The 17898-nt window shown below is 43.2% G+C and overlaps 1 protein-coding gene across 1 annotated transcript; it reads right to left on the reverse strand.

Moving 5' to 3' along the window:
* Window positions 1-5002: 5002 nt before the first annotated feature.
* Window positions 5003-10830, reverse strand: LOC103281185 (zinc finger protein OZF-like). Its single transcript, XM_062969474.1, has 2 exons — window positions 9864-10830; window positions 5003-8895 (listed from the first exon to the last, which is right to left on the reverse strand). Exon 2 carries the CDS (start codon window positions 8814-8816, stop codon window positions 7710-7712), a length of 1107 nt encoding a protein of 368 aa, XP_062825544.1. The 5' UTR covers window positions 8817-8895; window positions 9864-10830; the 3' UTR covers window positions 5003-7709.
* Between the last annotated feature and the right edge of the window lie 7068 nt (window positions 10831-17898).

Genomic DNA, 17898 nt, shown 5'->3' on the forward strand with positions numbered 1-17898 from the left:
TATTTGTTCACTTAGTTCATTACAGTTTGCCGCTTTTTCCAGCACCCAGAATTTGAGGTCTGTGGCAGATTTCCTTACTACACATTTCCTTACTAATGGCAAACCAATGTCTTCTATTCTTTATATTAGGAAAATGTTCCTCCAGTGTGTCTTTAGACTTGATATTTTCCCCTATGTGTATATTTTTGTATTTACCATAACAATAATCATCATGATCATCATATTTTATTAATATTCCATCTTTTCTTCTAGGGGACTTAGAGCAGATTATGGCATTTACCGTAGACCTAGGCAGACATTCAATGCCTTTACAATCACATACAAACACAAGCAAAGGCAAAGGCTTCTCCTTTCATTTCCGGCTTCTGGAGATGATGCTCATCTTTGGCTCTGGGGGAGATCCTTTGTGATGAAATGAAAATCATTCATAGTTCACGCCTGACCAGTCTACGCACTGTCTTGCCAAAGAAAAGATATGCCACACTGATGAACAGTAAATAACAGGAATTTTACTCTTCAAAATGCAGAGCAACATATATACGTTCATATGAGCAGTTGCACTGACTGATACAATGTCCTTTTAAGAGAGATTTAAATAGTCCTTTAGATGTCCATGCAGTGTCTTCCTTCAGCAGACTAGGAGCGAAACCTCACTTGCTAAGCTCCTTTCCAAACTGAGCTCCAGCAGAAAAAGTAATTAATAAAACAAGCAATTGTCAATGGAAGTTTTTAACTATCCCTTAATTTCCAGTCCCCTTTTGCTGGTTAGTAATCAATCTAGAACTACCTATCGTGATATTATCATTAGACCCAGGTTTTAATTTCAGTGTACAGCGTATGAACAATCCAACCATCAGCATAATCTTTACTCAAACAGCATGTTAAAGCTAGGATTATTTGCAGTTTCTCATGTTATTGATCCAGGATAAACTCCTAGGATTGGAGCAAAAAGTTAGTGGTTTTCTTTTACATAATTGGACAGGAAAAATCTAGCACCTCACTTGTATATACTGATAACCACTACAATGAAAATTAATAGCCCATTTGTGTCAAAGACTGGGCTGTAGTGCAGCTGGTTAGTAGCCAGCTGCAATAAATCACTACTGACCAAAAGGTCATGGGATCGAAGCCCAGGTCAGATTAAGCTCCCGACCATTAAATAGCCTAGCTTGATGTTGACCTGTGCAGTCCGAAAGATAGTTGCATCTGTCAAGAAGGAAATTTAGGTACTGCTTTATGCAAAGAGGCTAAATTAACTAATTTACAACACCATAAAACCTTCCAGCAGCGAGCGGAAGAATGAGGAAGTACTCCATCAAGGACTCGGTGCCACAAGTGGACGGTGAAGCAGCAGTTCCCCTTGTGACCGGAATCAAGCATACCCTCATGAAGTTGGAATGTTAAATTGCCTCTGTCTGTCTATATATGTAACATGTCCAATGGAATTGAATGTTTGCCATGTATATGTGCATTGTAATCCACCCTGAGTCCCCTTCGGGGTGAGAAATAAGGGCGGAATATAAATACTACAAATCAAAAATTATCTATTTTTAATTCTGTGTTTTTCAACTGTGGCCCACAATATTAGAAATATATTTTTTCCCACCTCTTCTGTAGCTAGATTAGTAAAATCATTTTTAGGCCAACAAGTTAAAGCCTTTGTTTTATAAAAAATAATATTTTGGTTAAAGTAATAAAGCAGTTATCTTGATTGTGTATCATTATCATACCCGGTGGCCCTTTCCATGAGTTTGAATGCCTTTCTTTGTTTGGTTTACCCTGTCCCCAGTTCTAGTAAACGTTGGAAATGTGAGAATAATGTTGAGACCTTTTACCAGATATGTTTGTAAAAAGGCCCAGAAGTATTGGACTCAAGGATATATGATGTTAGAAAAAAATGGTTAAGGTCAAAATGATGATGAAACTACAGTTTTCCTTGCTGGGACGCTGGGTGATCTATTAAAGAGGAAATATAGAAAACTATTATTCTTCATAATGTCTGCAGCGAGGATCATCTGAACCCAGAGATGGCTGGAACCAGCAATCCTGATGCAAGAGGACTGGCTGACAAAGATGTACAAATTAGTTGAGATGGATAAACTAATCACGTTGATGCAGGAGAAATCCTTGACTAGTTTTAAGAGACACTTGGACTCATTAGGCATTTTTCTGAATATTTCAGTTGCGGGATTTCTGCTATAAGTCGTATGGGGTTGCATACATTAGGATGATTGTTTTAGACAGTTCTGTTAGTTGTTGCACCATTGTTTTTGTTTTGTGCTTGTGGGGAGATATTATTCTGATTCACGGGAATTTTTTTCTGTTATCTGTTTCTATTTGCACGCTTGTATTTCTGTTCCTTTGAGTAAGAATTACTAATACTCACTGCTGCCTAGAAGGCTATTGGCTATTGTATGCTTTTATTGTACAGTAGAGTCATACTTATCCAAGATAAACGGGCCGGCAGAACATTGGATAAGTGAAAATCTTGGATAATAAGGAGGGATTAAGAAAAAAGCCTTTTAGGATTAAAAACAACAACAATAATAAATGTAGTTAAACCTTTTCTTTAAATTATAAAAGTAAATCATATGATTATTGCGAAAAATAAAGAGGATCAATTCCAGAGTTCTGGAAGTCATAGAGACTTATAGCAACTGATAAATGATATGTATATATCTACTGGTAATTCTTTTTTTTTTCTTCTTTTTTTCCACGTTGGTATTTGGGTTATGGTATCTATGTGGTGTTTCTTTTTCTTTTTGTTTTTTTATTCTTAAGGGGGGGGACCTCTTGTTTAATGGCCGTAATAAGAAGATACAAGTTGCTTATAAAATGCACAATAAAAAATAATTCAAAAAGAAAAGAAAAAAGCCTATTAAACAAAATTCCATTATGATTTTACAAATTAAGCACCGAAACATCATGAAGTTCGTGCCTTACGGGACTTAGTCAGCCTTTTGTAAGGCATGTAAGACACACCTGTTTTGGCTGGCTTTTGATTTCTGTTATTGATGTTTTTAAAAGATGTTTTTAAGATGTTTTTAAATTGTTAGATTTTAGCCTGTTCTTGTAAGCCCCCCCGAGCCTTAGGGGAGTGGCAGCATATAAGTTTGAATAAATAAATAAATAAATAAAATGTTTTACAAGGAATTGACAGAAAAAGCAGTTCAATACACAGTAATGTTATGTAGTAATTACTGTATTTATGAATTTAGCACCAAAACATTGCAAGATTTACTACAAAAACAAAGACTACTAAAAGGCAGACTGCCTTGGATAATACAGAACATTGGATAAGTGAAACTTGGATAAGTGAGACTCTACTGTATTTTATATGCCTTTGATTTTTTTATGTTTATATGTTTTAAATGTACCTTGTATTTTGTGATGTATTTTTGGCTTGGTCCCCATGTGAGCTGCCCCGAGTCCCTTTGGAGAGATGGGGTGGGATACAAGAATAAAGTTATTATTAATAATACATCTTGCAATCACTTACGTAGATTTATATGTGAACTTATATGTGATGAGGCACAGGGAAGATTGATCCTAAGTTGAGGGGATCAGGGAGACTCAATTGTTCCTTTTGAGTCGGTTTAAAATAAGTTTAGTGACTTATTTAATGTAGTCTGTGTCCTGGTAAGGAACAGAGAATCTGTGATCGTAAATCACAGGGTGACTGCAGTTTAAAAGTAGTAGAAGGAAGAAGTTCTAACTACTTTAAGTAAAAGAAGCGACACTTTAGGGAATTTGATTCAGTTCATTCTAGTATTGTAACTGTTAATAAAAGTGCCTCTGAGAAACATCTTTTGTAACCACTAAGCTCTGTGCCTGAATAAACTTGTTATTGTTCCTCCAACATCTAAGCATCTAAGGGAAATGACCCACAACTTTGGGAATTGTAGTTCACCCAAGAACACTGTGAACTCAAATGACAATGGATTTGGACCAAACTTGGCACGCATAGCCAACATGACCAACAGAAAGTAATGGTGAAATTGGGGGGGGGGGGGGGGGGTTGACCCACGATCTTGAAACGACTTCCAAATCAGAGATCACTGAACACTGCTTTGTTAGATCATTTAAGTAGCAACCCGTTGCTTTTGTCTGTTCCTTATTTGAGTCTGGGATGGGACTCCTTTCTCCTTGAGGACCAAGGCTGGCCTTTTCCTGTCTGTGTGACAGAGCAGCTCACTGGGACACATTTCCAGTTCCTTGTGACCCTGTTTCTAACTGCAGTGCTTTTTCCTGTGAGGCATTCCCCTACCATATATCCTGATGCTGCTGGTGGCAGCATACATTTCGAAACAGGGCACCAAGGCTGCGTGGGTGGCCATGCTGTCCAAGATTTGCCTCCTCATCTAGCCTTAGGCCCTGGAGCAAGTTCAGGGGAAGGCATTGATGACACCCCTCCCCATACACACACACACTATTTTAAAACTAAATATTTGATTAATTTGTGTGTTGAGTGCATCACACTTTCTCAGCCTTAGGCCACGCTCACTAGGGCACAGAGGAAGGTACAGAACCCCCCCCCCCCTTTTGAAATTATTTTTATACCATGTATGTGAGTCTTATCTCCATGGCCAGGAAGATGCAGAAGATCCCCCCTTTCAATAACCTCTTAATTGTTGTCTTGAGCAAGTCACACTCTCTTGGCTTGAGTCATACTCCCACAACCCAGAGGATGATGCGGAAAATCCCCTTTCGTCGTTGTCTCACTCGTTCAGTCGTTTTCGACTCTTCGTGACCAGTCCACGCCAGAGCTCCCAGTCGGCTGTCACCGCCCCCAGTTCCTTCAAGGTCGAGCCGGTCACTTCAAGGATACCGTCCATCCATCTCGCCCTTGGTCGGTCTCTCTTCCTTTTTCCTTCCATTTTCCCCAGCATCATGATCTTCTCCAAGCTTTCCTGTCTTCTCATGATGTGACCAAAATACTTCAACTTTGCCTCCAATATCCTTCCCTCCAGTGAGCAGTCGGGCATTATTTCCTGAAGGATGGACTGGTTGGATCTTCTTGCCAAGGTCCAAGGCACTCTCAGGATTTTCCTCCAGCACCAGAGTTCAAAAGCGTCTCTCTTCCTTCACTCAGCCTTCCTTATGGTCCAGCTCTCGCATCCATAGGTGACTATGGGGAATACCATTGCTTTGACTATGCGGACCTTCGTTGCCAGTGTGATGTCTCTGCTCTTCACTATTTTGTCAAGGTTGGCAATTGCTCTCCTCCCAAGAAGGAAACGTCTTCTGATTTCCTGGCTGCAGTCTGCATCTGCAGTGATCTTTGCAAAAATCCCCTTGAAATAAAGTCTTAATAACCTCTTGTCTTGAGCAGCTCACACTCCACTACAGACAACGCACGGGGAGTGATGTGGGAGTGCCATGCAGCCTCCACAGCAGGCAACTAATGGGGAGTGCAGTTACCTCCATCACCTGGACTGAACTGGACATTTCTTGCATGGGTTGAAGGCAGTGAAGACACAGCACCATCATGTCCTCTGCAGTAACTGTTGAGAGCCCTTCCCACTTCCACCAATGACACTCCGGTAGACACAGGATGGGAGGCAACCATCCAGCAAAATTAGTTCTATTGTCTCCTCTGCAGTAGCACTTAAATGTCCTTAACAGTATCACCAACTGACATTCTGGGGGCAATAGGGTGGAAGGTTGTCCTCCAGCAAGACACAGCAGCATTGTAGCTGTTGAATGGCTGTGAAGGTAGACAAAGGCTGCAACAGGTAAGAGGCCCCCAATCATTACAACATCCATGCAATTGCATAGGAAGCTCTTTCAGTGAAGGTTGTTTTGGTTGTTGTGCACCAATCCCCACACATAAAATGAATCCACGCCCAGGCGTCTTCCAAGCAGACCCTAAACCAGTCAAGTCTCATGGAGGAAGGACTGTGAAATCTGAAAGCCCCTAGTTATGGACAGGTCCATGAGCAGTGAATCTGTATTCAGTTGTTCTAACCCACTGCCAGGACTTACCTCTGGAAGACAATCATGCTCGGCCATGAGCGATAGCCTGTGATCATGAATACAGGGAATAAATGGAGAATGCATTTAGCCTCTGCGGTACCTAAAGTTGATGTGAGTGGCTGTCTTGCTGTTAAAAAACGGCGTCTTCCTACCCCATCCATGTCATGTTGTTCAGCAGACCCCATCTTCCTGCCCTGTCCATGTTGAGCTATAATCAAAAGAACATTTAGTATAATGCGAAGTTTTAAACTTTGTTTGTGTTTTTAAATACATTACAACTCTACCCTTTACGATCAATGTGTATGTGCTCAGCCTCGTCATCTCTCCACCTCACACTACAATAATTTTGGAGCTAGTGGCAGCAGAATGACCAAGCGTTAGACAAGGTGCGAAATGCAACTAGGCAATTTTCTGTTCAACTCTTACTTTGATCGTACCTTTTGTTTTTTATTCAATTTAATTCCATTTTCATTTATTTATTTTCAGTCCTAGAGCCTCTGGGAAGTGCACACTTGAGTCCTCAGGGCTCTGTGGAGCACAGATTGGGAACTGCTGTTTCATAGATTGCGTCAACCTTGTGCAGATACAGAGACATGTCTGTATTATGAAAGCAAGTGCACAAGTGAGTAGAGATGTACATGTAGGCAACAGAAGACTAAGTCGTTACAGTCTTAGGGGTTATATCTGTCAGGAAATGGTTAAATTGAGACTAATCACCTCTCGGTCTCATTTCCTCTCCTCCAACGTTCTGAGCAGCCGCTCAAGACGCACAGAACAAACTCCAGACTTCCTCAGTTGTCAGCTGTAGACAGCGGCTTAAACTTTATTGCAGATATATACATTTTATTTACACAACATGCCGGACCATAGCAGTTGTCCATCTGACTTCTTCAAAAGCCCGCATGAGAAACACCATCCCACATTCCAGTGTCTTTCATGTTCTTTGACTCGTGTTTGGTGGTCCCTATGTAGACTTGTCCACAGCTGCATGGTATACGGTAGACTCCATGGTGGTTGTTAGTGTAGACTCCCACACTAACAACCATGTCAGACTACACAGAGAAGCCACTGAAATCCACAAGCATGTGGACAATTTCAACAGAAAGGAGGAAACCATGAAAATGAACAAAATCTGGCTACCGGTAATAAAAAAAAAACTGAAAAATCAGAACATTAAATAAGGAGCAGCACTCTGAAAACAGAAGAATTCCAGACAGGAATCAATCAGGGACAGCTAACGACTCTGAACAAAGGATTCCCCCAGGCCAGGATGTGAGGCAGGGAAGGCCATTTAATGCTAATAAAGGTGATTAATCACAACATTCACACTGGCCTCCAACTGACAAGAGTTCTTCTCTCACCCTGGACTTTCCACAGATATATAAACCTTCCTTGCTTAGTTTCTCCATACCTCACAACCTCTGAGGATGCCTGCCATAGATGTGGGTGAAACGTCAGGAGAGAATACTTCTGGAACATGGCCATACAGTCTGGAAACCATACAACAACCCTGTGATCCATGAAAGCCTTCGACAACACATTGGACTTATGTGACTTCTCCCGTTTTGGGTGCTGGAAAAGGTGGTACATTGCAATAAACTATGCGCCGGATGAATATGCCCCCTGAATTTCACCCCACATTCCCATGCATTAACATGGTTTCACCCATGTGAGTTATTCAACGTTTCCTACATGAACTACTATTGCAGAAAGCCTTTCCACATTCCATGCACTTATATGGTTTTTTCTGTGTGGGTCCTTAGATGTTTCTTATATGATCCACATTGACTGAAGCTCTTTCCACATTCCATGCATTTATATGGTTTCTCTCCAGTGTGAGTCCTTAGATGCACATTATATGATCCACTGTCCCTGAAGCTCTTTCCACATTCCAAGCATTTATATGGTTTCTCTCCTGTGTAAGTCCTTAGATGTGCATTATATGATCCACTGTTCCTGAAGCTCTTTCCACATTCAATGCATTTGTATGGCTTTCCCCCTGTGTGGGTCCTCTGATGGGAACGCAGGTGTGTACCCCGACTGAAGCTTTTCCCACATTCCATGCACTTATATGGCTTCTCCCCTGTGTGGATTCTTCGATGGGAACGCAGATGTGCCCTCTGATTGAAGCTCTTTCCACATTCCATGCATTTGTATGGTTTCTCCTCCGAGTGAATCTTTAGATGTTTATTACATGTCCGATCATCACTGAAGCTCTTTTCACATACCCACATTCCCTGCTTCTCCCCTATGTGGGTCCTTAGATGTATATTGTATGATTCACGCTGCTTAAAGCACTTTCCACAGTCCTCGCATTTATATGGCTTCTCTCCTGTGTGGGTCCTTTGATGGGAACGCAGATGTCCACTCTGAGAAAAGCTGTTTCCACATTCCTCACATGTATATGGCTTCTCTCCTGTGTGGGTCTTTTGATGAGAATTCAGATGGTCACTCCGACTGAAGCTCTTCCCACATTCCATGCATGTATAAGGTTTCTCTCCTGTGTGAGTCCTTACATGCTTTCTATAATTCCCACTATCACTGAAGCTCTTTCCACAGTCAATGCATTTGTATGGCTTCTCCCCTGTGTGTATTCTTTGATGTAAATGCAAATCTCTACTGTAAGTGAAACTCTTTCCACAATCCATGCATTTGTATGATTTATCTCCTTTGTAGAGCCTGGCATCTATGTTTAAATGTGCATAGCATTTGCAAATTCTCCCACAATTGGGGCAGTCAATTTTATCTGATGCTGAGGGTAGACCTTCAGGTTGATTAGTCTGCTGGAAGGAAGATGAGCTCTTTGGATTTTTCGCTTGGATCCTGTTTCTTGTTTTCATTCTTTTCTGCTTTTCAAATTTCTGTGTTTCCAGAACAGGCTTTGTTACAGGTGGCTTCCCTTGGTTCTCCTTCTCCCACCTATTTCATTTTTGAGGAAAAAGCAAAAAATTCCATTAGAACAATGGTGCCCAACCTTTTTTTGACCAGGGCCCACTCTCCAACATTAGTATCAAAAGGACTACAAATCAGTTTTTGGTCAACGCTAGATTTAGTTTGGTTATTTGGTGTGCTGGTTCAGAAAATTGCACTGGGTAGACCACATCAGTTATAGTTTCTGATACAGAACATATGCCACCCAGTAGTCACCATCTGCTCACCCACAGAAAACCATATTTAATAATCTAGAGCTGATGTGGTCTATCCAATGTAATGGTCAGCTCTGAGGAGAGGAGCAGAAGTAAAATTAATAAAAAAATTAAATAGATAAAGAGGAAGGAAGTTCACAGACCAGATTTCCATTCTCGCGGCCCACAGGTTGAGAACCACTTCATTAGAAGAAAGCACGGAAACCAATAATCAAGTAAGGGACTGATCCCACCTGCTATTTTATCTCAGAGACTCTCCTTGATCTTTTTTAGGTGCTATACTGAGATTTACCATCTTTTTTCTATATACTTCTCTCACTCAGGAACGTCAGTAACTTTGCACTTTTAATTCTAACAGGAAGAAATAAGTATCCCTCTCTCCTTTGGTGATATACCAGAAGTTTCCATTTCCATCTCTGACTTCTCTGCTTTCCTTAAGTCTTTCAATCAACTTTTAATCATGAGTTTTGATTTGCATTCTATTACCACGATATGTCAATTCTGTAGCTGTGTTTGGTATAAGATTTGATATAAATACGTGTATGTGTGTGTGTTTATCTATGTCATTTAGTTGTAATTTTATGTTCACTTGTTTTTGAATTTATCGTACCCTGCCTCAAACCATCAGGAGAGGCAGATAATAAATGAAATGTATTATTATTACACTATGTAACAAAATTGGGGAAAAAATCGGATCCTGGTTTGAAAGTGTTATTTCCTGTTTAATTGTGCGGTACTTACTTTGAAAGTAGTTATGATTCTCCCAAAACTTCGTTTTTGTGTCTGCCACAAACAATGTTGAATTGGTTGAAATTCTATGAGACATTCATTGGAAAATTATAGCAAAATGTGCTGCGGTTTGTCTTGCCAAAGCAAAGTTTTCACAGTTTAATAAACTTTTCCAATGTTTTTATGATAGAAGCAATTAGGAAGTGACATTTTTAACCCAGGGGCAAGACACCTGTTACATAGTGTTGTTGTTCTCATTATTATCATAATTATATTTTAGTTGGGAAATAAGACTCGGTTTGGAGAACTGTTCCATCTTTCCTTCCATCTTTCTCTCCTGTATTCATACACCAACCTCCAAACTTCACCAACCAAAAAACAGGATTACTACAAACTTATATGCAATGACTGTGGTGCAGCTGGTTAGTAGCCCGCTGCAATAAATCACTACTGACTGAGAGGTCATGAGTTCGAAGCCAGTCTGGGTCAGATTGAACTCCTGACCATTAATAGCCTAGCTCGTTGTTGACCTAAGAAACTCAAAAGACAGTTACCTGTGTTGAGTAGAAAATTTAGGTACTGCTTTATGCGGGGAGGCTAATATAACTAATCTATGACACCATAAAAATTCCAGTAGTAGTAGTAGTAGTTATTATTATTATTACAGTAGAGTCTTGCTTATCCAACCTTCACTTATCCAATGTTCTGGATTATCCAATGCAGTTTGCCTCCAGCCCGGATTTAGACAGCAACGCACAGCAAGCCAACATGCCCAACAACAACACAAGTGCAGCCACACTCCCAAAGAAGTGGCAGACTTTTGTAAAACATGATGTTTTGGTGCTTAATTTGCAAAATTATAACATAATTTGACGTTCAATAGGCTTTTCCTCAATCCCTCATTATCCAACATTTTCAGTTATCCAAAGTTCCACCGGCCCATTTATGTTGGATAAGTGAAACTCCACTGTATTATTACATGGGGTTCATATCTTCCTCCCCCCCCCCCACGTGACCCTAAAGGGTCCCCTCCCCAGGCAAAGAGAGACCCATTTGGGACCCTTGCTTAATGACCTCCCGTCCTTCTCCTCCTTGAAACCACTTCCCTTTTCAGGGGGCAGAACTCCCTGACTTCCTCCCACCCACGTAGCCCCCTTCCATGGCCCCCATAAGGGCTGTTGGGAGTTTTGGATTGTGTAGTTTGAAATTTCGCTTATGGTTTAAAGCAATGTGCAATTTAATGCAGCATTCCAATAGTGTAAGAGTTAAATGCATAGAGAGAGAGTTATGGCTAGAGAGAAACAGTGTGCAGTTTCTGGATAGTAACAGAACATTCGTCACTGCTCTGGAATGTGGGTGTCAACAGTTGAGAGATAAGTGCTTCGCTCGGTTGCCATCATTCTCACTGGACGCTTAGATGAACCGCTCTGCCCGTGCTATGTAAATAGTTGTAATTACAGTAGAGTCTCACTTATCCAACACTCGCTTATCCAACGTTCTGGATTATCCAACGCATTTTTGTAGTCAATGTTTTCAATATATCATGATATTTTGGTGCTAAATTCGTAAATACAGTAATTACAACATAGCATTACTGCGTATTGAACTACTTTTTCTGTTAAATTTGTTGTATAACATGATGTTTTGGTGCTTAATTTGTAAAATCATAACCTAATTTGATGTTTAATAGGCTTTTCCTTAATCTCTCCTTATTATCCAACATATTTGCTTATCCAACGTTCTGTCGGCCCGTTTACGTTGGATAAGTGAGACTCTACTGTAACTCAATAAAGATAAGAACCACCGGCTTCTGCCAACAGCAGAGAAGTCTTGATTTATGTCTGTGTGTCTACGCAGATCACTGGAGAAGGAGGGGAATTGAGACGGAAGGTAGATGTGTCTCAATTTAACCCTTTCCTGACAAGGGCCCCCTCCCCAAACAAGAAGAACCCCATTGCACACCCCCTCTTTACTCTGCACCACTTGTGAATGAATGGGAGGGGAAACATCCTGGAGAAGATGGGGATCCCAAGGGGAAGGGCTGGTCTCTCTGAAAGGGGGGGCATTAAGGGCTTGCTGCAAGGAGAACCCCCCCCATTCACACACACCTGGCTCCTTCTCCTTTTTCCCTTTCCTTTCCTGCTCCTTGTGATTTGCTTTCTCTGCCTCCTGGCACCCCATAACATGCCTCCACAACCCCCTTACCTTCCTCCCCCTCCTCACCTCCTTCCTTCCTTCCTTGTCTCCACAAGGTCCTTGTGGTGCCCCACCCTCCCTTAAGGGAAATGAAGTCAGGGGCAAAGGAGATCATCTTTCCTTCCTTCCTTCCTTCCTTCCTTCCTTCCTTCCTTCCTTCCTTCCTTCCTTCCTTCCTTCCTTCCTTCCTTCCGCCTGGGATTTTGGGAAGAATGGGATGGGAGAAGCACGAAGGGAGAGCGGATGGAGGGAGGCACCTCTAGGGCCACTCTCCCCAAATTTATTTTTATTTATTTATTTACAGTATTTATATTCCGCCCTTCTCACCCCGAAGGGGACTCAGGGCGGATCACATTACACATATTAGGCAAACATTCAATGCCTTTAACATAGACTCAGAGCTGGCCTCAAACTCATGACCTCCTGGTCAGAGTGATTTGTTGCAGCTGGCTGGCTGCTCACCAGCCTGCGCCGCAGTCCGGGCCCAAAGGGGCTTCCTCCCTTTCCTCCTCTCCCCTCTGATGTGTCTGTGTGCCAAGGGTGGTCCAGATCTATCATCAGTGGGGTTCAGCGTGTTCCCTGCATGCAGGTGAACTACAACTCTCACCTTGGTGGGTCAGTCTCTTCAAAACCCTCCAGTGTTTCCTGTGGGTCATGGGTGTTTTGTGTGCCACCCGTGGTGCAAATCCATCACCGGTGGGGCTCAGGGTGCTCTCTGGAGGCAGAAGGAACACCATTCGGAGAGTTGTAGTTCACCCACAATCAAAGAAAAATCGTGACACCAACCGGCGAGGGATCTACAATGGAATGGCTTTATAACAACTATCATGTCAGACTACACAAAGAAGCCATTGAAATCCACAAGCATGTGGACAACTTCAACAGAAAGGAGGAAACCAAGAAAATGAACAAAATCTGGCCACCAGTATTAAAAAAAACTCAAAAATCAGAACAGTAAATAAGAAGCAGAGGAGCCCCAAGGAGAGCTAATGACTGAACAAAGGATGTCCCTTTGGCAAGAGACAAACCTTTCCAATGCTAATTAGGGTGATTAACTGAAACATTAATGCTGGCTTCCCAGTGACAAAGGACTCTTGCCACACCCTGGACTCTACGCAGATATATATTTTTTCTTTCCTAGTTTATCCATACCTTACAACCTCTGAGGATGTCTGCCATAGATGTGGGCGAAACGTCAGGAGAGAATACTTCTGGAACATGGTCACACAGCCCAAAAGACATACAACAACCCGGCTTTATAATATTTTATATTAATTATTTTATTATTTTACTTTTAGTGTGTCTTAACCTCACAACCTCTGAGGATGCCTGACACAGATGTGGGCGAAACATCAGGAGAGAATACTTCTGTACATGGCCATACAGCCCGGAAAACATACAACAACCCTGTCTTAACAGGTTTTTGGCATTTTAGTTCTTGATATTTTTTTTGTTAAGGTAATTAAAAGTAAAGGTTTCCCCTGACGTTCAGTCCAGTCATGTCTGACTCTGGGGGTTGGTGCTCATCTCCATTTCTGAGCCGGCGTTGTCCGTAGACACCTCCAAGGTCATGTGGCCACAGGCATGACTGCATGGAGCGCCATTACCTTCCCGCTGGAGCAGTACCTATTGATCTACTCACATTGGCATGATTTCGAACTGCTAGGTTGGCAGGAGCTGGAGCTAACAGCAGGCGCTCCCACCGCTCCCAGGGTTTGAACCTGGAACCTTTCGGTCTGCGAGTTCAGCAGCTCAGCGCTTTAACACACTTCGCCACCGGGGCTCCTGTTAAGGTAATTAGGTTGTGTTGTATTGCTGAGGGTTCCCTGGTGGTGCAGTGGGTTAAACCGCTGAGCTGCTGAACTTGCTGACCGAAAGGTCAGCAGTTCGAATCTGGGGAGCCGGGCGAGCTCCCGCTGTTAGCCCCAGCGTCTGCCAACATAGCAGATCCAAAACATGCAAATATAAGTAGATCAATAGGTACTGCTTCGGCGGAAATGTAACTGTCATGGCCACATGATCTTGGAGGTGTCTACGGACAACACCGGCTCTTTGGATTAGAAATGGAGATAAGCACCAACCCCCAGAGTCCGGCATGACTGGACTTCATGTCAAGGGAAACCTCTACCTATATTGTTGAATATGCCTACTTTGAAGTATTACCTGTATGGTTTTCTTTCTTAGCATTTCTTGGCCGAATGGGGTTGGACTGGCTGGCCCATGAGGTCTCTTCCAACTCTATGATTCTATGATTCATTGACTGTTTGCCTTACGTGTTTGAATCCATACTGAGTCCCTTTGGGGAGATAAGGTGGTCTAAAATAAATTTTTATTATTAAAGTAGAGTCTCACTTATTCAAGCTAAACGGGCAGGCAGAAACTTGGATAAGCGAATATCTTGGATAAGAAGGAGGGATTAAGGAAAAGCCTATTAAACATCAAATTAGGTTATGATTTTACAAATTAAGCACCAAAACATCATGTTATACAACAAATTTGACAGAGAAAGTAGTTCAATACACAGTAATGTTATGTTGTAATGACTGTATTTACGAATTTAGCACCAAAATATCACGATGTATTGAAAACATTGACTACAAAAATGGCTTGGATAATCCAGAGGCTTGGATAAGCGAGGCTCTACTGTATTTATTATTCTTATCTGGACCAAGCTTGCCTCCTGGCATCCCATCATAGCCCCCCTCCCATGGAAACCCCAGGAAGAGAGAGAAGGGGGAGGAGAGGCAGCCCTGAGGAGACCCCTGACTCTTTTGGGGGGGGGGGGCAAATGGGGTTCATGCCTTACTCCCACCTCCATGACCCCTCCCCTCCCCTTTTACTCTGCCCCCCTTTTGCAGGCACCTAAATGAATGGGAGGAGAATCATCCTGGGGAAGATGGGGCTTCCATGGAGAAGGACTGGTCTCTTTGTGGGGGGTGGGCATGAGGGCTTGCTGCAAGGAGAATCCCACCCACACCCACACCCACACCCACCCAAGGCTTCCCGGTCCCTTCCCTTCTTCTGCGCCCAGCCCCAGAGAGAGAGGCAGACCCCAAGGCAGGGAATAGTCGGAGAGAGGAGGCAGCCTCTTTGGGGAGGGGGTCAAAGGGGTATGCCATCCTATCCCCCTTCCCCAGCCCCACTCTTACCTTCCTCGCCTGCTTCCTTCCTTCTCCTCCCAAGAAAAGGTCCACGTGATGCTCCACCCCTCCCTTCAGGAAATGAGGTCAGGGGGACAGGGGTCTTCTCTCCTCCTCCCCTGTCCTTCCTTCTTTCCTTCCTTCTTTTTCTCCTTCCTTCCTTCTCTCCTTCCTTCTCTCCTTCCTCAAACACAAGAATCAAGGCAGTAAATAAGGAACTCCACTCAGAAACAGGAGACACCCAGACAGCAAGCAATCCAGGGCCAGTGAACAGATCCCAAACAGAGGGTGCCTCCAGGCAACAGAGGCCAAGCCACCTCTATGCAAATACCCTCACTGATTGACTTTGCAGCTCCAAGGCTAATCAATGCTATTCAAGCTAATTGCAACATCCACACTTTCTTCAAGCAGACATGGGTTCTGTCTCTCACCCTGGACATTATGCCACAGGTGTGTGTGTGTGTGTGTGTATGTATGTGTTATAAACTTCTTGCCTCACTGCCAACAGAACTTCTGAAGATGCCAGCCACGGGTGCAGGCAAAAGGTTAAGAGAGAATGTGTTGTCAAAGGCTTTCATGGACAGAATCACTGGGTAGATGTGAGTTTTCAAGGTTGTATGGCCATGTTCCAGAAGCATTCTCTCCTGACATTTTGCCCACATCTATAGTAGGCATCCTCAGAGGTTGTGAAATTTGCTGGAAACTAGGCAATTGGGGCTTATATATCTGTGGAATATTCATGGTGGAAGAAAGAACTCTTGGAGGCAGGTGTGAATGTTTCAGCTGGCCACCTTGACTATTTATTTATTTACAGTATTTATATTCCGCCCTTCTCACCCCGAAGGGGACTCAGGGCGGATCACATTACACATATAAGGCAAACATTCAGTGCCTTAACATAGAACAAAGACAGAGACAAACACGGGCTCCGAGCTGGCCTCGAACTCATGACTTCTTGGTCAGAGTGATTTGTTGCAGGTGGCTGCAGCTGGCTGCTCACCAGCCTGTGCCACAGCCCAGACTAGCATTGAATATCCTTTCATCTTCAAGGACTGGCTGCTTCCCACCTGGGGAATCCTTTGTTGGGATGTATTAGCTAGCCCTGATTGATTCCTGTCTGCAATTCCTCTGTTTTTGGAGTGTTGTTGTTTATTTACTGTCCTGATTTTAGAATTTATTAATACTGGTCGCCAGATTTTGTTCATGTCCATGGTTTCCTCCTTTCTGTTGTCCACATGCTTGTGGGTTTCAATGGCTTCTCTGTGTTCGATCACTTTACTTACTTAGGCGATCCTAAGTAATCATCATCGAGAGTTCTTGGAGAACAGGAGAAGTCCCAGCAGATTGGAGGAGGGCGAATGTGGTCCCTATCTTCAAGAAGGGAAAAAAGAACGACCCAAACAATTACCGTCCGGTCAGCCTCACATCAATACCAGGCAAGATTCTGGAAAAGATCATTAAGGAAGTGGTCTGCAAACACTTAGAAACAAATGCGGTCATTGCTAATAGTCAACACGGATTTACCAAAAACAAGTCATGCCAGACTAATCTGATCTCTTTTTTCGATAGAGTTACGAGTTGGGTCGATACAGGGAATGCCGTGGATGTAGCATATCTAGATTTCAGTAAGGCCTTCGACAAAGTCCCCCACGACCTTCTGGCAAACAAACTAGTAAAATGTGGGCTAGACAAAACTACGGTTAGGTGGATCTGTAATTGGCTAAGCGAACGAACCCAAAGGGTGCTCACCAATGCGTCGTCTTCATCATGGAAAGAAGTGACAAGTGGAGTGCCGCAGGGCTCCGTCCTGGGCCCGGTTCTGTTCAACATCTTTATTAACGACTTAGACGAAGGGTTAGAAGGCACGATCATCAAGTTTGCAGATGACACAAAACTGGGAGGGATAGCTAACACTCCAGAAGACAGGAGCAGAATTCAAAACGATCTTGACAGACTAGAGAGATGGGCCGAAACTAACAAAATGAAGTTCAACAGGGACAAATGCAAGGTACTTCACTTCGGCAGAAAAAATGGAAATCAAAGATACAGAATGGGGGACGCCTGGCTTGACAGCAGTGTGTGCGAAAAAGATCTTGGAGTCCTCGTGGACAACAAGTTAAACATGAGCCTACAATGTGATGCGGCAGCTAAAAAAGCCAATGGGATTCTGGCCTGCATCAATAGGGGAATAACGTCTAGATCCAGGGAAGTCATGCTCCCCCTCTATTCTGCCTTGGTCAGACCACACCTGGAATGGTACTGTGTCCAGTTTTGGGCACCGCAGATGAAGGGAGATGCTGACAAGCTGGAAAGCGTCCAGAGGAGGGCAACTAAAATGATTAAGGGTCTGGAGAACAAGCCCTATGAGGAGAGGCTTAAAGAGCTGGGCATGTTTAGCCTGCAGAAGAGAAGGCTGAGAGGAGACATGATAGCCATGTACAAATATGTGAGGGGAAGTCATAGGGAGGAGGGAGCAAGCTTATTTTCTGCTGCCCTGCAGACTAGGACACGGAACAATGGCTTCAAACTACAGGAAAGGAGATTCCACCTGAACATCAGGAAGAACTTCCTCACTGTGAGGGCTGTTCGGCAGTGGAACTCTCTCCCCCGGGCCGTGGTGGAGGCTCCTTCTTTGGAGGCTTTTAAGCAGAGGCTGGATGGCCATCTGTCGGGGGTGCTTTGAATGCGATTTCCTGCTTCTTAGCGGGGGG

The sequence above is a fragment of the Anolis carolinensis genome, chromosome 2 (assembly GCF_035594765.1).
Source record: "Anolis carolinensis isolate JA03-04 chromosome 2, rAnoCar3.1.pri, whole genome shotgun sequence".
Lineage (NCBI taxonomy): Eukaryota > Metazoa > Chordata > Lepidosauria > Squamata > Dactyloidae > Anolis > Anolis carolinensis.

What these genes read in the sequence shown, in the direction of transcription:
- LOC103281185 (XM_062969474.1), bottom strand. Translation starts at nt 8,816, where the DNA reads ATGAAAACAAGAAACAGGATCCAAGCGAAAAATCCAAAGAGCTCATCT.